We start from the raw sequence: 27,465 nt of genomic DNA, 5'->3' as shown, positions 1-27,465 counted from the left end.
TGTATAACAATGGTCTTATTGCACATATCCATCCAGGCAGTACATAAGACAAGACTGAATTCCACCTGGACCTCTTCCCAAATGTGATGAAACAGGAAGATAGTAAGAAAGTAACCCTAATCTTGTAAGACCAGTAACTGATTTTACTTCAAAAGCCTACGGACACACAGGGAATCCTGCAGACAAGGAAAAAGAGCATTAGAAGATTAAAGTGAAATTATCTTAAATAAAAGTTTTGAACAGGGGAATTTAAAGTTAGTTTCCCTTTATTAAAGACAAGAAGGGTAGAGGTGGAAATCATAATTTTAATTGCACTGTGCAGTGGAATCATCCCCAGGAAAATCATATAGAAACCATAAGAGAACAAAACCAAACAACTCAACACTTTTCTTGAAATACTATTTGCTCATTCTATCCATTCTGACTCGTATCAGAAGAGATGGTCTGGCAGGCTCGTTCAAGGCAATTGGGTACTGAAAACAACTTATAACTTGCAGAAACATGCCTCCGTTGCTGCCAATGCCAAGGAAAATACCAGAACTCTTAATTAAAACCAGAGATTTAAACAAAAGTAGCTTTATACTGATTCTCAGTGCCCTTATTCTTCTCACTCTTGACAGTAATCAGAGAGGGAAGGTCCGAGGTCCTATAAACTCCAGTTCTCATCCTCCCTTGGCAAGACCTCAGTTCAGAGATGTAACCTTCAAAGCTGAGGTTCCCTTCAGAATCATCACAAAAGCGTGTGCCAGTGTCTTCCAGTTTGACTCCATCCACATCTATTATCTTGTTCACAGGGAGCTCTGTTCCAGGGTTGTCTCTTGCAGCAGGAGGACTAAAGCTTCTGCTGGACTTTGCTTTGTGAGACGTCTGCTCACAAGAGTTTCCTGAAGTCTTTTGTGAATCTTTGTTCTTTCTGTGGTTTGCACCTAACAGAAGAATTAAGAACAAAAAACACAAAACAAAAGTGTTATGTACCTTCTGGTTTTAGCAGTTTTCAATATTGCAACCTCCAATGGTAGATAGTCAGCTGGGATATTCCTCCGCTCCATCAAGCAGTCTTACTGATGTACGAAGCAGGTAAATAATCAGTAGATCTCAAAGATAAATGTAAAACATTATTTTGTGTCTGTCTTAATTTAGCATTTTTCAGAAGTTTCTAAAAAACTGCATTGAAAATAGCAACTTAGTAAGAATTTGTACATCTCTAGAACAAAACCCCTCCCAACAGCAAACCCAAAGGTGAAAGAGGAAAATATAGGAATTCCACTGGGGCAAAACAAGACACGTTCCTTCACTTGAACTGTCCTTTGACCCCTGCTGAGATCTTATTTTTACTTGGCTAGAGATTAATTCTCTATGAGACTAAGAAAGGATAATTTGAAGTTGCAGTTCACTGTCCTGAACCTCAGTCAAGAAATTATGGCCCATGGCTTGCAAGACAAGAAGAAAAGAAAAAACTTAATCTACTGAAGGACTTTAAACATTAAAGAAACACCTAAGTTATGTACGATTTTTTTAACCTTAATTTTTTTTCTTGATACTGTGCCTCTAAAATCACAGTTGTTAGGATTTGGGCAGTCTATTCTCTAGAACTACTCACGCAAAGTCATTATGATCCCAAGTTAACCCTACATTAAAACCTTGAGCTCCACAAAAGCTAGTTTTGCATTAGGTGTGATGCTGCAAACTGCTAGGTAGTTGTTAAAGCAAATGCGGGTGAAGCTGGTTTGCCTGTTCCAACAGGAAGACAAGAAGACTGAAGCATGAGCCAATGCCATTATTCGCACCATGGTTATCAACAGGATTTCTGTAGCTGAGGTGCTCCCTCAACTATATACATTTATATAATGATATAAAAAGGGGCAACATTTTCAGAGAGGGAGAACTGCTTTTATTAAGCCAACTGATATCCAAGAAGAAAGAGACAATTTCAAGGCACAAAGGCAGACTTTAGTAAGGGCTTCCATTTAATCTCCTTTTTCGATGTATATCAGCTAGTCTTTTAAAGACACCATCTTATCCAACATGCCTGACTCTCACATTTAGCCACACAAATCCCATAGGATTCATGTGGTTAAATGCCATAGCTGGCTTTGAAATGTTTTATTTTCATTTGTTCCACAGAGTGATGTGTACAGATTTTTTTCAAGAAAAATAAATTTCAGTGTGCAATTATCATAATCAAGAACTTTTTGATACAGAGAAGGGGAAAAAATGCAAATGAAAGGACAAAAAAGCAATTTCAAACTGTTTCAATCAAATCACTCCAGGGTCTTCTCAAGGGTTAAAGCTTTCTATCTAATGAAAACAAGTTAAAATTTTAAGTAGCGCAATATTATTTTAGTGCTCTGGCTAGAGTGCAGCCCCACATTAATAATGTGGATGTTCCACATCAGTAATGCTTGCCTTTTTTCACATCCATGGGAATTAGATCAAACTCCAAACCAATCAGCTGAGCGATAGCAGAGAGAAGGCAGAAAGCCCTGCTAGCCCAGCACGACTCCAACCCACTAAATTACAGCTAACATTTAATGGAGCTATATTATGCTTCATGTTTACATCTTCCTCCTGCGGCTGAACATTGTATTAACTTTAGCTGCTGTTTGCATGGCTGAAGTGTAAAATGCTATTTTTCTATTCCAAATTGTTTATCTTAACATGACTGTACAGAATTATACTCTTGATCTCTTTAATCTACTATTCTGTGCCATTTGAAGACCAGTGAATCTCTCTTCAAGTTGCTTTAAAAGAGATACTAACTTCTAGAAAGACAAATAAATGATAAATTACAACAAATAGTTTGCATTGATAGAGTACGAGTCATCCAGTTCTGCTGGTATTGAGAATACGTCCTTCTACTTAATGCAATGTAAAGAAACAACTTTGCTGGTGGTGTCAGGTCTCCTAGCTCTGTTGACTTGAACTAAGCTGAAACACTTTCCACAGTCAAAAGATACAGCCTGCATTAACAGGCTATGACAGATGAAAGAGATGGAAACTCCTACTAAGGAACGCTATGGAAGGTGTAAGTATCGCTGGTTTTATTTGGTTGCTAAGTCTTTCTACAGCTAAATATTAGAAATGCCATTAAGTCTTGGAGTTATGGTGCCACTGAGTCACGCCATGAAGCATCTGGGCTTGCAAGTTTTCTAATAGGAACAAAGCAAAAATAAAGCCAATGTCAGCTCTAAGGCTTCAAAAGGCATAAGCCCATCTGAAGACGAATAAATCCATCTTATTTTCTATAAATGCTGTTTTCAGGAGCAATCCCTCTGAAGCACCTTAATAAATTACTACTAGGACAGCAGGACAGCAATAGAGAAGGTCTTATCTAAGATTCTGGTTCAAAAGACTATGGAATTAGTAAGTGATGATACCATGAAAATGATTTCTCTTTTCCTGGCAGAGTAGAAAAGATCTTGGCTCGTTTACACCAAACAGGAAGATGATTTAAGAGTAGCACTACATTGAAAAAATATTTTAATGTGCTTCTTTTTTGCTCATTTTTGAAAACAAAGCATTTATGAAGCAAGGCTGTTTAGCGCAAGTAATAGGAGAGATTCCCCCAAATAACGTGTGTATAAATGTGTCCCACAAGATTTAGAATAGACTCAAGGTTTGCATGTATCAGTGGAGCTTTATAATGAGGCTTAAATGATGCTTATACTTCTGCACTGGTTTCTTTCTCATATTCTCTTTTTGAGTAACACTTGAGCAAACTTAGCTGTGCAGGGCACCATCTAACATGCTGAGAGCTTTCACTGATAAAATTTCCCTTCACATATTTATGCACTGAAGTGATGAAAACCTCCACGGATATCTCTGTGGATTGCCTTGCCTTGCACAAATCATGTCAGGAACTACATTTTCCCAAATCTAATCTGTTAAATGTCCTATCTAACTCCAGAAGGGAAAGGAAACCAGTGCTGAGAGCAGTAGCTGCCAGATTAACTTTCAGACTGGAATAGCGTCATCGCACCTATTGGTAACCTTCACCTCCCCTGCTCAGCATTCCACAGAGCTCTAAGGGAATTTTCTTGTGCATCTGACTTCATTAATATGCCCCAGCTGGTTTAAAGATGGGGTGATGCATCTCATCTTCTCTCTTTAAACCAGAGCAGCTAAATGATTGCTTAGAAGGCTAAGTACACTGGTCTGCATTTTTCATAATGTTAATGATCAGGCACTGTTTTTGCTCATCTCCTGACTTGCTTTACCAATATTTCTCTTTTTCCAATATTTTGCTTTTGTGTATTATTCTAAAGGTCGCTGAATTTAACATTATAATTATGCAAAAGTGTCTTCACACAGGAAGACAAAGAGATTTTTTCTGCTTTTGTATAAAATATTCCTCAAGCTCTAAGTAAAATCTGAGCATGAGATTAGAAGACATTGCCTATTTAGGACCAAGGGAACATTTGGCCATATTCCAGGTAAAGATAAAGTCACCTGGAAATTTCACGAAGAGCAGTAACTGTCAAATTTAGATGACAGGATCAAATAAACATAACTCTAATGCAGATGTTTGGGATTTAAAGGTCCATCCACCATATCTTGCAATGTTAATGTTTCTGTAGCACAATAGATAATAGATCTAATAAATCCATTTATTTTCAATGTGCCAGATCTTAGTTATAAGTCACTTCTTAAAGCATAATCTAAATCTGAAGTTCAGCACCTACAGATCTAAATCATCAATACCCAATTGATCAATACCCATCAATCAATAGTTCCATTCACCATATTTACCATTTTTTTTTAATCAAAGCAAGTAGATGTTTACTAACTTTCCCTGTAAGAGGTGAACTCTATTTTTGAAAGTTCATGATCAGTGGATTTCATATATGACAAAATGTTAAATTCCATTCTATAATTTTCCAAACACAATTTCATATGGACAGATACTTCTTCCATACAGATTGAGTGCTTCACTGAGCATTCTACCTTTGCTAAAATCCTACTTGTCAAAACTATTTACTGTTTAGGTGGTGCTCAGTTCTACTGAAAGATAACAAGAATGCCCTGCTGACTTCTATACCACTGAACCCAGGCATTCAACTCCCGATGTCAGAAAGGTTCAGTTAAAAAGAATGAGCTCCAGATAAATCATTTTGTGCTGACTTACAGTAGGCAGGAATCGGAAGTATCCCTGGCAGTGTTCAAGGCCAGGTTGGATTAGACTTAGACAAGCCTTGTCTAGTGGAAGGTGTCCCTGCCTGTGGCAGTGGTGTTGGAACTACATGATCTTTAAGGTTCCTTCCAATCCAAACTATTCTATGATCCTATGATTTCATATTACTTAAAATTCTTGTGAAATCACCAAAGTTTTCATCAATTCCTGAAATTTGTTATTTACACCCCAAATATAACCAGTCATTTTTGGTCTCAAAATTAAGACTCCGGTGTGTGCGGTAATGCGGTATATTGGGCAGACACTGTTCTAATCTCTGATTCCATACATCAACATGTTCTAAGATGATAATATACTGCCTGAGAGACCATTTGTTCACATGAGACTTCAAAAAGAGCTTTGCTGTGGTCACTTCTGCAGTGGGTGTTCAATGTGCTGGAAATATTTCAGTACAAATAACTCTTTTTCCTTAAGATACATCTACTCTGGCAGTTTCGCTCTGGAAAAGACACTTTTCCCTTCCTGTTCTAAACTGTTGGGAAACAGTACTTCAAAATCTAAGCCTTTTCAGATTTGGATTCTTTAAAGTGGTGGATGAGTTCCACACCGGCTGATGTGCTGCTAATACTGTTAATCTTTGTGAGTTTGTAAACTGATTTATGCTTCCGAAGGGAAAAGGATTCTTTACATTTCAGATTTAGAATTCTGCAGGTTAAATTTCTTCTAATAGTTTCCTTCCTTTTATCTCTTAACTGATACAACACTGAGAAGAAACAGGATTGAATTAAAGATTCCTACCTACAGTTTATGCTAAATCTTTTCAAAGGAAATTTTACTTTATAAGCTGTATTTCACTTGCATGATGAAACATCAACTGCAGCATATGCTCGGTGCCTTGAAATCTGACTCAGTGACAGTGAAGGCATCAAGCTAGGACGTGGATTATTCTACAAAGCAGCAACACTCAGCATTACGGCCTATTTACTTTTGTCCTGGAAATTTCTGAAATACATTTGCAGCATTAAGTTTAGAAAGACAGGGCGGATAGAAATTCTCTCATTGCACTCATCTCAAACGCATTCACAAGAACAAAGCATAAAACATTATTCAGAAAGACAAATTCTGAATATTACATAGGAGAGGGAGCTGGTAGGACTACTGCTGCTCACCAGTGGCATGTATAGTCAAAACTGGAAATACTGCAAACTGTGTTTGCTGAGGGCAGTGATCTTTTATATAGACTGCAACAGCTGCTGAAGGGAGCTGCACACAACCTCATTGAGAACCAGGAACAGCCTGAGAATAGATAAAATGCAAAGTTCTGAATTCTGATCCAGACTGACACGCATGCCCTCAGTAACACCAGCCAATTTGCTTAAACTTTGTTTCTCCACTGCTAAAATTGAAACAATTTTCAGACTGCTTTCCAAGCATTGATGTGACATCTCTGCAAGTCTAGAAGTATTCAGCCCTCAGTGTGATCTTCCAGCACTTCTTGTTAACATTCATTTTGTTTTTCCATCAGCAGTTGGTAACAACAGGTTTAATTATTCCAGAGAGTAGTATGTTGGGAAATAGAAGATTGAATTACTCAAATCAGTTTTAATTTAATCTGCCTTTCGTTATGCTATTTTTCAATTGAGAAATTTGAAAATGTGGTTTAGCAGGGCTACCGGTTACATTTCAACTAATAATTTAACTAAGTTAATTTCATCATCATCCAAATGCAAGTCATGTGTTTGCATAGATCTGGTTTTAGCCCATATGCATTTGGTTCAAAGAGCAGTTGTAATTTTTCTAACATTTTATCTAGTTGGTGATAAAAGTTGTTATTCTTTCTACAACACATATCTGACTGTTTGATTGAAAGCAGCTTACACTTCAAATAATCATCCCTCAAGGCCTTCCTTGCTTCCCGGCTGTCTACTCTTCACATAATTCTCCTTCTCCTCTGTTTATTGTTGATCTCCGTCATGTCCTACATGTAATTCTCCCATTTAACCATGTTCTGATTAAAAGAGGATTAACAGATTCCGGCCTCAGTATTACTGAATCCCCACGAGGACTTCTCTATATTGATCTAGAATCCAATTATCTTCTATAAAATTACACAGCACCAGTAAGGATGTAATTAACTGCAGGACAACAGCCTTTGTTAAAAAACAATCATTTGCATTATTTTTATGTCTTTTAAGTCATAATCCTTTTTTTTCTTAACATTTTATTTCATTTGTGTTTTCCTTTCTGTTGTTATCTTGATTTACATTGGAAGCACCACTGGACTGTCTCTAAAATATGTTACATGTCTGTTTTTATTTTTTTTAATATCTACGCATGATTATTTTTAATCTCCTTAACTATAATATGGTTTATTGTGCTTGGAATTCATTACTCTGATATACGAAAAGTATGGTAGCCAAAAAGTGGAAGTCACAGAAATACAGCTGATATTATGTGCTCTCTATTCCTCGCCTCTAGCATACTGCATCGTCTCCCTCAATAATGAAAAAGAGCAGTTAGGAAATGATTTTTTTGTCTTTGGTAACAATAGCCAGCCCCAGGCTCTGGGAGTCCACTCTGTTATTTCTGCATAATTTATCTCTCAAAGCAAAACCACCCTAGCACTGGTACTATCCCATTTCTGAAAGGATTCTTTCCAAAAAGAAAGGAAGCAAGTTTATTTTGAGAATACAACTGTACTTCTATTTCAGAAACAAATTGGTGGCTTCAGAAAAAGTTACGTAACTTTAAGTAGTCTAAATTCACCCTTTATCTTCCACAGCCATGTTATTGAAGCATAATTCCAAAAGGTTCACCAGGCTTTTACTTTCCCTAGCAGGCTCTCTACTTAACCAATACCATTATATACCTATTAGAAAAGAGATTTGAATAAACTCTTTGACTGAATTGCTGTATCTGGTCTATACATCTACTCAAAAAAATACCTTCTTACTTGGCTCGCAATAACTCCATTGACTGTCATTGTACTTTTATTTTAAGAACATTTCTCATCCTAAATGCCAAAAAAAAAAAAGGGGGGGGGGGGAGGGGGAGAATATTTTTTTTAATAATGGAAGAACAGTTTAATGGAACCAAATCTGCTGTCTGTGCATTTCAGTCTCAATTGCTGCAATTGCCCTGTCTAAGGGTGAATTGGTACTCCAATTACTACCAAGCCTAAATGCCCACCTAGTTTGTAGTAGAGGTAACAATCACAGTGAACTCACAGGTCCCAGTGGAATATCACTGCGTTAATAACTTGGTGCAAAGCCCCTGGCTTGATATTCACAAGCTCTTGAGGGGAGTAAAGGTTTGAAAGACTGCCTCTCCCCCTGACAGCTATTTTTCACTTGGGTAATGAGCGTACCTAACCCCCTAAGAAAAACTGGACAACATTCAAATTACCTAGACTGTACCATGCAATTAAAAAAAAAAGCATAAACCCAGAGATTAAATCAGTATTTTAACACTTTCAAAAAGGAATGCATCACTTCAAGCAAATTACACCACAAAATAATTAGGTTATTTCCTTCACAGATGGGTACCAGCAGCATTATCTGTAGAGACATGAAGTAAGTGCGTTTCAGAATTAGTCTTTAGATTCCAGAAACCCCTGATTTTTAAAGTGGGAAGTTTGCCAGAACTAGCAGGCTTAAAATAAAGACATTTTCTGTTGATGAGAAACACAACCAGAATCAGTAATGATTCTTGTGTTGCAAGCTGATTTAATATTTAGTTCACGACCAACTATTACTACAGCATAAACACATTTGACTTAAGAAAGTTAAGATCCATGTTTGAAAAACTGTTCTCAATAGCTCTGAGCGATGCAAACCTCATTTTGCTGGTTTCCATTATTCGTATTTTGCTTTCTAGACCTTCAAATGAAAAAACAAAAAACCTCAAGAATCATCCATTACAAGGATGGATATTGGCCTGGCTTTGCTACACCAGGTTGTGGTTAGCAAATTGTTCCCTGCAGCTACATCACTCCCCCCGCATATCCTCTCAGCATACATAAACTTAGTGTATAAAAACCTAGTGCATAGTGAAAGCCTACATGTCATTTGCTTCTATTCCAGTTTGAAACCAAGACCATAGACCACTTAAAATTATGCAGTCATTAGTTTTTTTATCCTAACATTTCAATTCAATACACCATTGATAGGAGATTATGAATGGACAACCATTAAGCACTTAAAAAAGCAACCAGTATTAATGATTTAGTCCTTTGAAATATTGATTCTTGACTGGAGATTGCTTCCAGCAGTCTTTATTATAATTACTGCACATCTCTGAATAGCTTTTCCATGCAAACTCCATGAAATCATGGAAAAAGAAAAGTTTTGCTTCAGCCCCCACTTTTTCCATAAAATCACTGGTCTTTTGTAGAATACAGTCCCCATAAAATAGTGTATTGTGAGAGGAATGTAGAATAGTTACTGTATGCAAAAAGGTTGTAGCAAAACAGGAAGGTGATTTACATTGTTATTTCAGACTTTTGCTATTCCTCAAAAAAGAAAAAAAGATTTAAGGTTTTTAGTTCTGAAAAATCATTTTGTTTGATTACTTAAAGGTCTCTCATAGGTGATTACAACAGAGAAATAAAACACAATCACCAGTGAAAGCAGAGTAGACCAGTTGGAATACGTAAAAGTTAGTATCTGTAAAAAATATTAAAGTATGTAGGGTATTAGTTATCTGCTCTGGAAAAGCCTGAATAATTTGAAAGGGGAACTGCTACAGGTCTTTCAACTGCTTCATTTTCTTTCATGATGGTCCATGACCATGTGAGAACACAGTGACTTTTGGAAAAACTACAGTTTTAGCCCCCAGAGCACAATGAGACCTAGGTAACAGCACGACAAGCCTCTGCAATGCTTTCTTTTTGGTTGATATAGCTTCACAGTACTGTTATGTAGGACCCATTTCTAAGAATGGAAAGGGTAAGGCAGTCTCCAGCATCCATCCAACCCTTCATTTCTTACCCAAGATTACCAAACAGAGAGGCTGTTATATTGGTTACTTCACATCAAATGAACAGAGATCACCAGTTCATTTCTTAAAGACAAGGGAAGAATTGCTTTAGTTTAAAATAAGAAGGAAAGTAATGAATGTAAAGTTTAGCCCAAGAACCCAAAGACAGAAAAGATTCTCCTTTCAGGAGTTCCTGTTACGGTCCATTAGAAAGAAATCTCCTGTCTTATCTCCCTTGTCAATGCCATGGATTTCACATGTGACCCATCAGCATCTCAAGACAGCATTTGTCCTTTGATATCTAGATCATTAATGAACACAACATTTGTCAACTTTGTCTCACAGTAATTGCTAGTTCATATCTATTAATCTGTTTGTTATTAGAAGATAATTTCAATCAGAATTCTTAATCCAAGACTGAAAGGACTGTTTTTAAATAAGGAAGAAAATCAAAGCTTAAAACCAGTTTGTGTAACTAGGTCTAGAATTTATTACTCCTGAGAGAACAAAGATACAAAATACATGTGAAAGCTACACAAAGATTTCTACAAAGTAAAAAGTAGAAAGTGGGAAAAGTGAAAGCTACAGTTCAGTGGTTACACAGAAATGTATGGCATGCATTAAAATACTGCAAATTCATGAAGTTTTTTTTTAAGTGCAAATGGTTTTTTTAACAGTTCTCACTGAAAAATATGCAAATCGATACCTATGTTGTACACTTGTCATATTATTAGAAAGATACCAACACAAATCTATGCATTTACACATCAATATGTCTGAAATACATTTTGTGGTTTTGTTATTCATAGGCACTGGTTACAAGTCTGTTCAATACTCAGCCTCAGAAATTAAGTGGTAGCGCTTATAGAACATTTCTCAAATACTACTAATAATTTGCATTGCCATTTATAAGCATCCAACAACCAAAGAAGTATTTACATCATCAACCATACAGATAAAGAACAGTATCAAATACTCTGTGTAAAAAGATAAATAATTAAAATGTATATTCCCACATCACAAAGAAATGTGATCATACAAATTATGGCACCATATGTTTGTGAAACATCAAAAATAAATGTATAGCACATAGATACCTCTTCTTATATTTTACATTAAAATGTACAGTACAGTGACTGTAAAATGGCAATGTCATAACACCCATTGTCTTCAAACTCTTGTTTCTGGTAACAGCAATTATTATTAGAGTCCATGTTTATAAAGGAATTCCATACTTCAGCCTTGGGCTAATATTGCTCTGTGATATTGCTAGACCATGAAACTTACATCCTAAAAAAGGTTACATATTTTCTTTAAAATTATCTAATAGGAAGAGCTGTTTCACATGTGAATATTCCGGGAGAAAGTGTGATAGAAGCAATCTATTTCGCTGTGTAGAAAAGGATGGGTTAAAAAAAGCCTGCAACGTTTTTATTTTTAGTCACAAATACCTAATTTATTAGAGAGCTATTTTTTAAATTAAGGTTTATCCGTTTCCAATTTTAATCATAAACAGTACTGCAATTTTCAACACATAATTAGGGTTCCTGCTAAAGCACTTCAACTTCCAAACCCCAATCATGTATCTCATTATGACCAATGGATCAGAAAATTTGGAATGCAATAGTGCAATGGAGCTCAAAAAACACTGATCTCCTGTTTTGTGCTCCGAGGGTAAAGAAGGAGATAATTATAGCGTATGGATGTATTTGAAAGGTTTGCCTGCATGTGTCCATTTCTGGCCACATGCCAAATCCAAACAAATGTACTTAGTTAAAGGCAACCAGAAATGTTACAGTTAGCACAGACTAAGGCAATGAAAATATTTTTCTTTTTTTTTTCCTTTTTTTCTTTTTGTAAAAAAAATTAAGGTGCAGAGAGAATTTCCCTTCTTGTTTTAATGGGCGCCAAATGCTGATTAAGAGTGCCAAGGAAAAGTAGTTTTACAGAAAAGGAAAGACTATTAAAATCTAGAAATACCTGAATTGGATCTTTGATATCCAGATTTTTCCTGATTACCTGCAAAAGGAGTTGGGGGAGGGTAGTTGGCTTCTGTGAGTTTACTGATGTCTGACGGTGGTGTTGGTGGTGGCGGTGGTAGCAAAGTGCTGTTAGGGCTACTAATATCTCCTTCAGCCACAAGAGTCAAGTCTGCCACATTCTCATCATCTACCATCTGTATGCCTTCAGCTTGTAATTCTCTTGACTGCCTTTTCCATATTGCTGCATTGTTTTCCTGTGCATGCGGAATTGGAGACAATGCAGTATGAAAAGGAACACTGAAAGTCTTCTGACTGTGGAGTGCTGTCAGAGCAGATTTATGTTTATTTTCTGAGCAACCCTTTTTCTTAACTGAATTTTCATTAAAGTTTTGTACAGACTCCTGTTTTCCACTTGGTGATGTACACCCATCCTTGCCATCATTTTTTGAAACTCGCCTGTTGAGGCCTTTAGGGCCTATGGGAGTAGATGAGGATGGTTCTGGTCCAGTGGGTGGTAAACGAAGGAAGTCAGGAAGAATAAGATCTTCTTTCCTTAGCAGTCCACGTTGGTCATCTGCTCTGTTACTTTGAGCTTTGGATATGAGTTCAAAAAATTCTATTGGGGAAAAACCCAAAATTGACAAGTTTTTGTCAGAAAGTGCAATGTCATTAAAACACAAATTTTCAGCACATTTATTTTCCATGAAGATCTTCAATTCTTTCAATGCTGCCTTGAAATAAGATCCCATGTTAATTAGGAACTTTTTCAATTGCAGCAATGTTCGCTAGCATCACTATAATTAAGACCATCAGGATTGCTATTGTAAGAGGTTTGCAGTTTAAAACAGCTGCAATTCACTGAGCCTTGAACACATCTTCTGTTTTACTCAGTTAATAAATCTGAACACACACACACACACACACACGCACACAGGATTTTTTAATTCTTAATACAAAAGGCGGCTCTGGTCTCACTGACAATGGGTGCACATTTTTTATATTCTGGATGGTTTTTATCCATCTTAACTCAAAAATAGCCATGTCATTTGAAAGTTCAATGATTCAGAATGTTGTAAACTTCCTAGTTATATTGACTTTCTCTCAGTTTAATAGTATTTATCACAGTTTAAATTCAATTCACGGTGTAGATTTAATCCAGGATGTTATCATCACAGAACATGATCAGATGATGATTTAAGTACCCCCATTTTATTTTGTGCTGCAATGAATCAGTAGCATATAGGTAGTCAATAACCATTAAAGAAGCCATTACTAAAAGCGATGGGGCAGCTTTTTAATAGAATTTTTAACACAATTACAAGGAATTTTCTGATCATGTCCTTAATGATGTCCCATGGTTTAATGTTTCTATATATAAATAATACTCATAGTAAATCACCACTGTTCTAGAAAGTCTCAAAACTTGGCAACAAGAAACTTATCAATCATAAGCCAAGAAATTTACCACTCCTTAAAAAAGAAGCATCACAACAATTAACAAACTCTTTGTTGCAAAACATATAAATATAAAAATATGTAATTCTTAATACAGGGTCTCTGCATGTCCTAATTTTTCAAGAGAGCATTGAAACTACAGAATATTAAAGATGCTTAAAAGGCCATCTCCAACAGATGCATTAAAATCAATAGCTTCAACCTAGCTTATAAATACTGTTTGAAGCCGAGCCATTACAAAATAAAGCACAGACTGTTAGTTTTAACTTAGCACAATATGAAGTCATACACTTGCACTTGTATGACCTTATTCCTATCCTCTATTCATATTTGGCAGGCTTTGCAATGTATTCATAAAAACGACGTTTTAACATGCTTTGTCAAATGCCACAAAACCTGAACATAGCCAAGATGGAAGCTTCAAAATGCTTCTTATTGCCAAAGTTTTGCAAAAATGGCAGTATGCATATTAAAACATGCAACATTTCTAATATGCGTTGTACAGAAATGTTCCTTTCTGAAATAGCAAACTTCGTAGAACAGTTGTCTTTTTTTTTTGGTTTTGGGTTTTGTTTTTCTCTTTTTTTGTTAGTTTTCCATTAAAGTACACTCTACAACATTTGATACGCATTTTCCAAGCTTGGACAAATTGCACAAAAATCAAAATAAAATGTGAAAGCCTCGAATTCTGAAGTTTTCAAATTATGTTACTTTTACTCAGCCCTAGGAAGAAAAATGAAAATATTAAAATATTGAAAACAAGTTAACAAAATAATAAGCAACAGAAAATAAGTTAAAATGCACTAAGATTTTGTAATAACATTTATATTAACAAACATCTATCCTGCAATAAAAGTTTCACCCACAACTTTTTGTTTTAATTCTAGTCAGTGGACATTTATTCACAGATGAACATTCATTCACTATATAACTGTGCATAACCATGCTTTGGATAATGCATACTATGTAACTTCAGCAGTAAATTTTAATCTACGTGGCTTGCAAAGGGTATCAAATGGGATATTCAACTGCAATTGAGTAATTTCTCTGGATTTTACCTGAATTAGGTAACTTTCACTGTTGAAAATCCCACTAGGCACCTACATCTACCTTTAGGCATTCTTAAAATCTTACCTGCAGCTTCAAAAACTTCACACTTCAAACACAATATCAAACAAAAACGTAAGGATCACGACTATGATTTCCACGATACAGTATTAAACACATGATATGTTTTGCTACACATACACAAAATTCTAATTTTTCTAAGACTACTTATGTTAATACTATAAAGTTCACATACCCTCTGCTTCATCCAAATTTATTTTCTGACATTTTTTTTTCCCAATCTTTGCAATAGAGTCTTCTCTCTTTGACAGCCGGACTTCCCTAGCATTTTTTCCATTTTCGCCTTTCATTTTGATAGAATTAGACTTTCCTAGACTTCTTCCCTCTCCCTGCATTAGAAGGAAAGTTAAGGTACTACTTACATTTAGACTATATCATTGTATACATAATATGTTCTAAGTGAATAAAAAGATTAGTTTGAAAATACAATTCTCTTTCACCACAACAAATGTTTAAATTTAATCTCGATTATCGTAAAGAACTTTGCCATAGTAGTACCCAAAAATGTATAAATAAACATAATATGATTTACTCTGAAGAATTCACATAACAGGCAAGGCCTTTGAATTTCCAAGTAATTAATAATTTCAAATATAGATAAGCCAATGAAACACAAAACAACAAACACAACACAGTGAAAGAACTACTTGATTCATCATGAAGACAAAGTTCTCACAAATAAATGCTGTTGACAGTGGGGAAAATATCAAATGAATTACAGCTATACTCAAGCTAGTTACAGAATTTGGGTGATTCAAAATCATGGATGAATGCAGCTTTGAGTATAGAATTCCAGAAGTAAGTGAAAGATGATCTAAGGGACAAAAATCATTGCAGATGACTTACAGTAAATACTTGATTCCTTGAAGTAGTTACAGTTGCAGTCTGTTTTACTGATGCACCTTTTTGTTTATCTGTAAACACTGAACATAAACATACCTTCTGTAACTACAAATTTAAGTGAAATATTTAAGTGACAATGATGCACAAAACAGATTTTTTGGCATTAAAATTTCCCAAAGATGTACTCAGAAAATAAAAAGCGAGCAGAGTTGACATCCCTCATATTTTTCAGTCAAAACCTAACAGAATCTTCCTTTCACCTTCAAAGTTTCCTAACATTGGCAATACTTTTAAATTTGAAGATGCTGACATTTCATAGAATCATAGAATATTTCATTAAAGTTCTCCTAAATGTTCAGTTGATTTAGACCAAATAGCTTTTAAAATCTTAGCTAATAATTCAGTTTGCAATTCTCAAATTTAGCATTTAAACAAACAATCAGTAGCAAAGACCACATCTAAAGTTCATGTTGAATCTTTTCCAACTTGTTTCATGCATTGTTTTCCAGATGTTGCCATATCCTCCTCATCTACTTCTAAGTAATCAAATGGCTTCTTCAAATCACACCTGCCTACAACAAATATACTATTGCAGGCTGAGCTGCAAACACAGAACCACGGCCCTTTTTACTGGTATATGCCAAAGAATCAGCCTACTGCTGGAATGATCCTCTATGATTTAGGCTTTTCTAGAAGTTGACAGCACATAGGATGACAGTTTTACTTGTAATCCTTAAACTAAATATCTGCAAGAGTATTTAGATTGATATCTTTTATCAAAATGACAACCGGTTCTGTTTCCTAGAAAAATGACTGATCTGATTCTCTTCAATAAATACTTCCATCTTTATTCTCCTATTTATTTCTCAAAGAGAATTTCTGCTCTAAGTCGATTTAGTTTAACCACATCACATTTCATTTTTAAAACTAAGCATTCTATGTCTATAAAAAGTCTCCTAATGAAAGCAAACCATCACTCTCAAGGCTTCTTACATTAATCTAGCAAAAAGTTTGTTAGCTGTTATGTTGATCAAATACTGTTTTTCAAAGTATTTTCTATAGGGAAGTGACAAATTATATCCTTTTTAATATTATCTCCAGAAATTACTACTTAAAACTGGAGATGCAGACTCTGCTACTCTATCATGTTAAAGTTTTGCTTTAGCAGTACATGCAGCTGCTGCAAAACCTGCATCTGTTTTACTTACACAGAATGTTTCTTATGAATAAATTGCCAGATTCACAGAAGCTATTTGGCATTTTATTCTCATCATTATTACTAGGTTTTATGCCCCTAAATGTGTGTGTGTATCTGTAGCTGAGTACCAATAAAACATTCAAGTATTGCTAGTGCAAAATTTCATATAGCAAGTCAAGGACTTGCTATCAACAGATGAATTTAATCTTCCATCCTTAGAAACTGCACTCCATTTTAGTTAAAAAGAATATATGTTACATGTGACTTATCTAAATTTAATCACATTTAGCTCACCTGTGCATCAACAGAAGAAACTAACCAAAGTCAGGGTTTATGAAACTCAACTGACATGATAAATAAAAGCTTTTATGCCAACTTACCTCTACCCTTCGATGGCTCTTTTTCATCTAGAACAACCCGCTGACCATCCAGATTAGATATAGGAACACCAAGATCAAGTGGTTCCTGCTCACCATTCTAAAGTCGGATCACAGTTTGTATATAATAGAGAAAAAGCTGTTTTCAGAGCAAATTTATGCAGTCCAACATTTTTTGAAGGAAAATATCAAAGCATTTTTAGGTTTCAGTGTTACCTCAATAAATCTTTTTATTACCATTCTAAAAATGCTTATTCTGTTTGTGTAAAACTGACTGGATTACAATAAGTGTAACCCATTTATGTGAGGAGAGTGGTATTTGGGGAAGACATAAGTAGAAAAAAACAGTCAATTTGCAAGCTGGCACAAATACTCTGAGATCATCAGTATGCTCAGGAAAACATATTTTTCAGAGGAAGCTTGAGATTATTTTATATTCTAAATTATTTGTAATTTGTAATTTTGTAATTTTATTAAGCAAAGCTAACTTTATACCAACATGTTTTTCAGCTGTTTTAAAAACATGGACTGGTTCAGCCAAGACAGTATGCAGCCCAGAAATACCACAAAAGTAACTTTCCATTTCTTGAATTTCCAAAATAATAGAATAAAGAAAATGCTGGTCAGGTTTAGTAGTGGAGAAGTTGAATCAGTTGGCTTCTGCAAAAATTTTCAGCAAGGGAATTTGAGGCAACTTTCATGATTCCCAGGATAATGAAACAATAGCTTGCTAAAGCTATTAATCTCCATCAACTGACTTTCCTTGGCTAATAATGGGAAAAGTTGAGCTTTGGAATAAGCTAAATTCATGCTCTATTATTTAGGATGTTGGATTTATTCTGAAAGAGAATATGAAACAGATGCAGACTGAAGCTTTGAGGTAATTACTATTAAGCATAATGGTTATGACTACTACGCATTTTCATCTCAACATGTAGTTATAAATATGGATTTTAATACCTAATTATAAGGATAGGAATAATTTCAGGGACTACTTTATGATCTTCTCCAGACAAAAGATATTGCAGCTTGAATTACATCAAAAGATACTTACTAGTCTTGCCACAAGTTCATTAAGATTTAAACCATATTTTGCAACCACAGGCCTTAAGACTTCTGTCACTGGTTTAGTGGGTTTAGCCTTCAAACCAACCGATCGATTGATTGGAACAAGATCCAAGCTGAAACACATCAATTGTAATATGAAGTATGAAATATTCCAATAAACAAAATGTACAGGATATACAAAATTCAATGTACAGCAAAGTTGTACTAGTTTACAGCTAGTGACCCTGAACATTCATTAGCACAAATCTATCCTAACCACTTCTAATACGAATAAGACTTCCACCATTTCACTTGCCAGAGCTGAGTGAGGGCATAAGCCAACCTAATTGCAAGGTGATCCTCAGACCAACTAGATACATTCCATAGCACTTTCATCTTTACTGTGAGATTGCTCTGACCATTTTGGTCCAGAAGTGCTTCCAAAGTGACTCCATGACTGTACTATACCTTGGATGCAAGAAAGATATTTCTTTCTATTTCCAGAAGAGACTCACAATGTCCTATTTAATTTCTTGAGCCGACCTTGGACAGAAATTTTTGGGTTTACTTTAAGCATAGGAACAAATACAAAGGAATTCCACGTAGTGCTGATTTCTGGCTAGATGACACCATATCACAAAAACTATAAGAGAAGCTTTCATGCGAAAGCTGCAAAATCATTCAGTTGGAATTTGAAAGATAAAGACTCTTCAGACTCTATTCTGTAATTTCATATCATCAAAATAGAAAAAAAAAAATAAAATAAGATGAAAATCTTTAAGCCCAAACAACTACTACATTTATGTTTATTTCCCTGCACAGATCCATGGGTAGCTTTGGGCTTGGTTCTCTTTAAATACTCCTCATCTGTGCCCTGATTCCTCCATAACAGACACATTTGACTACAACAGCATTATAGCATGAAAACAAGCGAAGGCTTATTACTAACAAAAACCTATCAGAAAAAAAAATGTACATCATCAGGAGAAATTAAAATTATTAGTGATTTTGTCCAACACAATTCAGTGTAAACACCATCTTTTCTTTTACACAAATTACTTAAATAGGAGATGTTTAGTCTTATTGACTTTTCCCTTCAACAAGGGACCTGGATAACTGAAACTCTGTCTTTCATATTTTCTTTAAATACAACAGCTACTAAATAGAAATGATCAATTTTAATCATGAACTGGTATTGACACAGAAGTGGCAAACATTCAGGCAACCAAATATACCCACATAATAGTTCTCTTGTGTCTGAAAATATTCCAAATATTGGAGTATTTTTGTTTATATAGTGTCTACCCACAGAAGGAAACAATGTAGAACATTTCTACATTTTAATTAGCACACAAGTAACATATGGTGCTGCCTACTTACTGTTCCTTTTTAATTTGGAAACTCAACAAACTCACACCTAATAAAAGACTGCTCAATCTCCATTTCAAAATTGAATTTGCTATGCCATATTCATTAACCTGAAGTACCCATACATAGAAATAGCCCTGCTTCCTAAAGAAAAGTTATATAAAGGCAAAATGAAGAATGCCTGAAAAAATACGTCTTATTAACTTCAAAAGCACAACTCAATAATGTAACAAACATTCTAATTCATGACCTTTCCCTCAAATATTTAGTTCAGGTGTTTTCAAAGGACTAGTTTAGGTTTTTAGAATTTAGGAACATTAAAACATTTTCTGGCATTTTGCAAAAAATAGATTATTGGGAAAAACTGCGTACTATAAAATATTACATAATACTACTATATAATATACTGAATTATATTATACCCATATCAATAATAATATTATAACATTGACTTAAGATTCAGGGTTACTAAACTTTACTCAGATGAATTTTTATACAGTTAGTCTTACTGTAATCTGCCAGTTAGACACATCATTACAGATGTAACTGAATGGGAATATGTAATCAATCAATATATCCATTTAAGATCAAAGCCCTGTTCTTTTATTGTTGCATTTAGGATTAGACTAGGAGACTGGCAGTTCAATTTCCCTTTCATTCTTGTGCTGCTTCAAACTACTAAACATGTCTCTTCCTAATGTGGAAGGTCCCTCTGGGCCTCAGATCTGTCCTTCATGCTTCCTCACAACTGCTTCATCTTGAGACATCATAATAGAAATTTAAATATCCCTATAATGTAAGGCTGGCATCAAAATCCCACTTGTATCCAAGACAGCAATCCAGAAAGCTTCCATTTGCATCATTTTAAAACTCACCATATGCTTCTCAACTCAGTTTGAAACATTCCTATAGGACCACATTTCTCTCATTGATCCTTACCCCAGTTGCCTTCATCTGAACTACCTTTTAGAGGTTTCTTAATCTCACCATTACTGAGGAAGCATTTAGTAGCTGGCTCTAAAACTACAAAAATCTAAGGGATATCAGTGTCTAAATGTAGTCAAGATGCTTAATTTAGGCACTTGTGTAACTCAGAGAATCCCCATGCTAAATGCATCTCTCATATGTATGTTATTGCAATCTTAAGTAAAAATGGACTTTAACAGAAACTCAAACTGTGAGTTAACAGTGGAAGTCAATCATTTTCAGTAACAAACATTAGGTCACCTTCCTTTTTCACATAGGACTTTTTGCTTGATATTAAGACCTATTTCTTCTAATGTCCCTGTACAATGAATAAGAACCTTAGATCCCTTAATGCTGGATTACAATGTAAGATGCTGCATTACATGGCTAATTGGATTTTTTTACTGGATTCAGACAACTTCTTTTCTGCATTAACTACTGTTTTGTTGCACAGGTAACTGACAATATACTTCAGTGCACTTAAAAAGAGTAAAATGGAGTGGAAAATGACAGAGGAAGAGAGCAATTTTGACTTTTACCGAAATAAAGTGCGTTTTTCTAAACGTAGGTCCCGAGACTCCAGGATGCTACTGTCTTGGTGCAATACAAGTGGCTACAGAGCACATGTCAGGAACAAAATGAGAGAGAGCAAATTAATGTTAAAATATGTTAAAAAAGAACAGTTAAGGGGTTAAAAATTTATTTCAAATAACTCTGAAAATTATTAACATAGGCTGTATGCATTCTAGTGGATATGCATTTACAATATGCAACCTGATTAAAGTGTATTTTACTTTATATCATATAGTTGTGAGACAATGACCAAACTTCAATTTCTACTGTAGTCAGCAGGTATTCAGGAACTCAACGTTTTAAAAAGAAGCCTAGGTCCTTCAACTTAAATAAATTATTAAGTAGAACGATGCATTAGAAAATGTGGCAAGTTAACAATCTTTAAGATATTTAAAAGAACAGGCACATAACTATGCACACTCATTGATTTATGTGATTGCAATAATCTAGATTGACCATAAGCACAAATTTAAATTCATAAATGTTTCACATCCACAGCTTCTCTTTTAATTGGAGATACTTCTGTTGGAATAAGAGCTATCACACACCACCTTCCCCAACACAAACTGCAGTCTTGGAAAATTTCCACAATATTAAAAAACATATCTTACTTCTAGCATGAATTCCTCTCATTCAGCTTTGAACTACTCAATTTCATTATGTTTCTTTGCTTTTATACAGTTTCATTTACTATGACGCATTTGTTTTCTTCACGGATACTTTCAACTAAGTACAAGCTAACCATTCTGCTGGACAAACCACATGGGCTAGATACCTAAATTAACTTCTTATTATAAGGAAATCTTTGTCATCAGCTCCCTTCTGCTTTCTGTAATGTAGATACCACAACCAATCACAACAACCCACCAGTCCTAGTTTTACTAAAGTTCTTCTTCAGTTAACTAGGATCACCAATGTAATAGGAAGAACCATGAGACATGTATTACAATTGAGAGAACAGAATTCCTTATTAATAGAATAAGTATGGAAGCAATTTTAAAAAAGCACAGGAATATGTGATACCTTATCACCTCCAACTAAAAAAAGGTCCACTGCAGCTATGTTAATGCCATGTTTCTCGCAGACCCCAGAGAGCATCTCTTTGATAGAGAATCCAGATTTAACAGCCATTTTGCTAGATGAACCATCCGGAAGGTTTACACAGCAGTATTTGGGAGATTTCTCTTTATCTGGTACAAATGCAGGTACTCTTGAGGGTTCAGACTTGACAGGAAAAAGGAAAAAAATGTCAGTGCCCAATGGGAAATGTAGGTATATGCATAGACCTTAAGAGTCTGTACAAAGCAACCAAGCCAAGAAGCATACTTTCTACCATGTATATAGTTTAGAAATCCTTCTAAATATCTCAAATATCAGATAAATTTAAATTCTGGAGGAAAAAGTATTTAGGTAAAGGTAACAGCACTACACAAGTCTAAGTTTATTTTAAGAAGAGATGAAGTTTTAGACAAAGAGTGTATAAAACAGGTTACAAGACTCTCAAACTATAGAACAGAACTCTTAATCCAAAAGTGCAATAAGATCTTATTTAGATTCCAGTAGTGAAGTGTCTATACTTAATAATGACCTTCTGATGTAAAAACTACTATTGGCACATTGTGAATCAACATTTAAGGAGATGAGGAACACCTTTAAATAGCAGGCTCCCCAAACAAATTTCCTCTTCTTTTAACTTAATCTGAATGCTACACATACAAATACAACACAGAGAAATTAAAATATTAAAACAATTTACTTAATAACCATGCACCATTTTTATTAAAGGGAACAAGAAGCACAATGTTACGGGTTAAGGCTAAAGATCACAGCATTAACCTCTACTCTAGAGTAACACTAGAATAATAACACTACTACAAAATATCAAAAGTGTCTTTGAAGTGAATTTCTGTTCCATTTTTATAACTTAAAAGGACGCTACAGGTTAGATATAAGGAAGAAAATCTTTACTATAAGGGCAATGAGGAACTGGAACAGGCTGCCCAGAGAAGCCGTGGCTGCCCCATCCCTGGCAGTGTTCAAGGCCAGGCTGGACAGGGCTTGGAGCAACCTGGTCTAGTGAAAGGTGTCCCTGCCCATGGCAGGGGGGTTGGAACTGGCTGATCTTTAAGGTCACTTCTAACACAAACCATTCTATGATTCTATGATTGTTGCTTTACGGAGGCTTTCCATTTTCTGGTTTTTAGGATAAGACTTTTCTGCAACAGAAATAGACATCACTTTGCCATGCTTGCTTCCCTCATCAATATTTGTAACATAGGCAGAATTACATAGTTGCTAAAATCTAGTTTACTAGAGGGATATCAAGATTAAGAAAATACTTTTAAAAATTTCCATTTTATAGCCTTTCTCTATATCAACACAGATAAATTTTAAATATTGCACTTATGTTCTACTTTTAATACTGTTTTAATTTTGCATTTCATTAATTTTACACTGTAAAGTTAGAACTTGATAGTTAGAAATCATGTTATACTGGTTAGAAATGGTTAGTGTCTTCACCCATTATTTTCCTACCTACTATGACAAAATCAGTGTTTGCAATGAAACCCCCTACTTCTCTTTTCTCATATTTTAGGAGCAGATTTAAGTCATAACGACAAGAATTAAAATTCACAACTTTAAAAGAAACAGACAGCAAAGGAGCACAACATATGCTAGTACCACAGAAATGAGCCTAATACGACTTGCTTACAGGCAATGTAGAGGGAAAGCTTTAACATGTCGTTCAGAACAGAATCTCAAAGCTCTAGTAGGTGGAAGAAACTGTTTATAAAGAGCTACAGTAGCTCCCTTTGAAAAGCAAAGTTTTATTCTGGAATTCTACTGGTGCCCAAAGTTAGGACAAACAAGATGCAATGGATACCTTCTGTTATAAGCACACAATAAGAAGTGGTATATAAACACAACCTCTGTTACATTTCTAGTATCTTAAAATTGCTTAATATTAAACCTTTCCCTCCCCCTGTATCACTTAAAAATCCTTTCTCAAAGTATTACTTCAAAGAAATTACTTCACACTACTTTAAAAATAAGTAATTCACTGTTTTCACCACTTCCCTCCTTCTTATTAAGAGCCAGCCATTACCAAGTCAAGACTAGCAGTTGATGACATGGAGCCTTGTGATTCCCGTCTGTATGATAATCCATTGGACTGAAGAGAATCTGTGGAAAGAATCAGCAATCAGTAAAAAGGCTTGGCTTTATTGTTTATCATAATACAGAAAGCTATTTCAAATACGCTCCTCTGCTCAGAAAAATAATGTTTTTCATTAAAGGAAATATTACCCAATCTTCATACTGTGCAATAAAACAAATGCCTCTGATTTCTTTTCACATGTGAGTATAATGAGAACACTTAAACTATCCATACTATCAAAGGTATCTTGTGGTCTGGACCTGTACTAGAAAATAGAGAAGAAGAAACCACAGTAACAATATAGTCCAAATTTAGTGCTTCAGTGGAATTTCTCTATTATTTTTAACTCAATGGAAAGAGTTTATTCAAAAGTTTCATTTCTTCCTTTAGAGGCCACGTACAGGTGCTTTCATAGAGGAACTCTTCCTTAAACTCTCACAAACAGATAAGTAGCAAAACAGCAGATTACAAGGGTTTTCCCAACTCTGACTCTTTTATCATTTTAATCAGGAAAGGTGGAAACAGGTAGTGAGTGTGTTCAAGGTGGTACTAATAAAAGAAAGAAACAGAAGGTAATGAAGATGGAGGAATTTTCAAATAGCTGTAACTATGGCACTATTTACATATAAAGCTCCTCAACTTCTCTGTAAAGAGCTGAAATTATCTTACTATGAAAACAGTAGCTCTCTGCTTGAAAAAGCATTTTCCAGCACAGAGAAAAGCAGAGTCTACTGAAAAGCAGTGGAAAAAAAAAGACTCTTGAAAGTCAATAAAAATTAATTTTAATATTTTTATACTTTTATCTATTTACTTGTACAACTGCTTCCACAAAACTTCCAGTGATACTAGCCACACTACGGCCTTCTGACTTAACAGTTTCTTTTCCCTGTGTCACACCCAAGGATGCACTTAGACTGAAACTAAACATGACAAGATTAGTCACATCTACTGCTGAAACATCTCTGAAACAAAGTGGAACGTGCTTACTCACCATTTGGATAATCACCATTTTCTCTTCTCTTCTGTGATTTCCCCAAACTCTTACTTCTTGACCATGAGAAAAATGTTCCCCTTTTTTTCTTTTCAGTGTCCTCCTCTCCTGACTCTTCATTTAAAGATCTTCCTGACTTTGATTTACCACTTAACTATAACCAAAACAAAATTAAATCATTGGTTGGATCACAGTTGTAAGTATATTATCTAAAATAAACCTTCCCACGCTTCTTCCCAAAAGAAGAGTGTGATGGTCAGGTTAGCTGTCGTCTTTACCCCACTCACAAGCGTATGTGCCAGCAACCTCCTCAGTAGCAAAAAAACAAAGCTCAAAAAAACCCTCAGTGGAAATAAAAGGAAATACATAGATGGAAATGTGCTACTTGGTAGGGAGTAGAAAACAGTAGCTGGAAACAAGCCATGGAAAGATCCTGCACATATGAAAGAACTCTCCACAGCTCACCAGAATGCCTAAGTTAATGTGGAAAGACCATTTGCCTTGCTTTTAGAACAAAGAATTTCATTTCAGTATTTCAGATAGTTTTCTTAGGCTCGGCTTGAACATGAACTGCATTTAAAGGCAATGAAAAAGTTTTGTTTAACATTTATATGTATAATCAAAGTATTTATTAGTGCTGAAAAATACAGATGTCAGGAATGTTCGATATTAAACTTGCTTTTAACAAGCTATTCCTGTTAGATTATACAAGTATTCCTTAAAATACTACTTTTAAAAAGGTTCCTAGTCATAAAAATACATGATAGCAGATGGGCTAATGGGTAGTGATTGACATGAAAAATGCAAAGTTATAATTTACCCATGCAGTTATGTAATACTATGGTGGTATTATCTACATGAAGAAAAAAATAAACTCTAAATAACTTCAGGAGAGCAGTAATACTACTCGTCTAATTTTAAGCAACTGTATCTGGTTTACACAGAATTATCTTAGTGCAGTGGAGGCTAAGAAATTAAAAAACTATCCTTTGCAAAGGTGAGTTAGATTAGGTTAAGACTTTCGCCAATACCTTTTGATAAAGTATCTGCTCTTGGCAAAGGTTAAACTTGGCAAAGGTTAAAATATTACATCTTAAGCCCACTGTTCAATCAAAATTATCTTCTGAACTGATGTATTAAAATAATCCTCATTTTTTATTTTATTTAAATAATAACAAAGATCTAAAATTATGTTCAGGAAATCCATGGCTAGAAATCCAATTCAAAAGTGTGGATTAAAAGACCTAAATATTTTTCTACGTACATAAAGGGTTTGTAATTCTATTTGCCAGCACTGCTAAACTAAAATTCTTAATGGGTTTTATACATTATCTTTGATCTTCCAAAGAACTTTAAAAACATTACTTAAGAACATAGTTTTCAGATAAGAACCATAAAAAGGTAACCTTTTTTGGTGTTGTGACACTGGACTTCTCTGAACTGATGCTGTGTTTAGAGGTGGGGCTGCTGGGAATATGCTGCGGATCTGGAAGAGGACGACCTTCGACTTCAGCTAAGATGCATTCTTGGTAAAGTGGGGATTTGAGAAAGCGAGTATAGCTATCAAACTTCATCAGGTTAAATATCTGAAATGAAAATGCAGTGGATAATGGTTACATAAGCTAACCTAACATCAAGAAAACAAAGCCATTTCGCAACAGCAAACTCCCACAAAATGAGGACATAACCATAATGTTGTAAACAGCAGTAGGCATGACTTTGTTTAGACCTGGTTAAATACACCGCGCCAGTTTAAAGTGAAACATAATTTGATCTATTCCCTTAGCACAGGTTCAGAAAAATGTTATGTTTTGTGCAAAGTGCATGAGAAGCTGAGGGCTGTATTAATGTAAAGTTCATGTGCCCAATCATAAGGAAAACAAGATCAACACCTTTGGAAGATTCAATAATCAAGGTGCTATAAAATCAAGACCCTGCAAAAGAACAGTTTACATAAAATGGCTACTCTGGGCAAAACCAACATTTGTCTTTAACTACATAGGAAGGAAGCAGCACTACACCAGTCCTGGAGCAAATGTCTGAGGCTAATTCAACCAAAGCTAACTTCATGAAAGTAAAGGAAGAAAAGTTCTCTCTTAAATGCTAAACAGTGTTTAAATTTCTTGTTCCAGTTTTACAACCCTGTTATTTCCAGTGAATCCATAGTTCTACCTTTATATGCTCTCCAGTAATTCACTTGATCTGAAAAAATAGTATGAACGCCACCTTCTTTAGATATGACAAATTCCCTAAAATCAAATAAAGGTAAAGG

The 27,465-nt window shown here is 35.0% G+C and overlaps 1 protein-coding gene across 3 annotated transcripts in view; it reads right to left on the bottom strand.

Annotated features, from left to right (window-relative positions):
- Positions 1-561: 561 nt before the first annotated feature.
- The window catches only part of RGS12 (regulator of G protein signaling 12), a gene marked incomplete at its 3' end in the record, with an annotated part of 87,891 nt that continues 60,987 nt past the window's right edge, over positions 562-27,465 (bottom strand). For 2 of the 3 annotated variants that reach the window (XM_080623943.1, XM_080623942.1), the window contains 11 exons: positions 26,600-26,779; positions 25,194-25,347; positions 24,152-24,228; positions 22,069-22,269; positions 21,012-21,085; positions 18,146-18,272; positions 17,095-17,191; positions 15,520-15,596; positions 14,849-15,002; positions 12,089-12,706; positions 562-926 (listed from right to left, as the gene is read on the bottom strand). In XM_080623943.1, coding sequence (XP_080480069.1) covers positions 562-926; positions 12,089-12,706; positions 14,849-15,002; positions 15,520-15,596; positions 17,095-17,191; positions 18,146-18,272; positions 21,012-21,085; positions 22,069-22,269; positions 24,152-24,228; positions 25,194-25,347; positions 26,600-26,779 — 2,124 coding nt within the window. The remainder of the gene's footprint in view (positions 927-12,088; positions 12,707-14,848; positions 15,003-15,519; positions 15,597-17,094; positions 17,192-18,145; positions 18,273-21,011; positions 21,086-22,068; positions 22,270-24,151; positions 24,229-25,193; positions 25,348-26,599; positions 26,780-27,465) is intronic. The other variant, XM_080623944.1, reaches the window with a different exon arrangement.

Source organism: Psittacula echo (assembly GCF_963264785.1).
Source record: "Psittacula echo genome assembly, chromosome: 1".
NCBI classification, from domain to species: domain Eukaryota; kingdom Metazoa; phylum Chordata; class Aves; order Psittaciformes; family Psittacidae; genus Psittacula; species Psittacula echo.
Note: the sequence above shows the minus strand (reverse complement) of the source record. Positions and strands in the feature narration are given on the sequence as shown.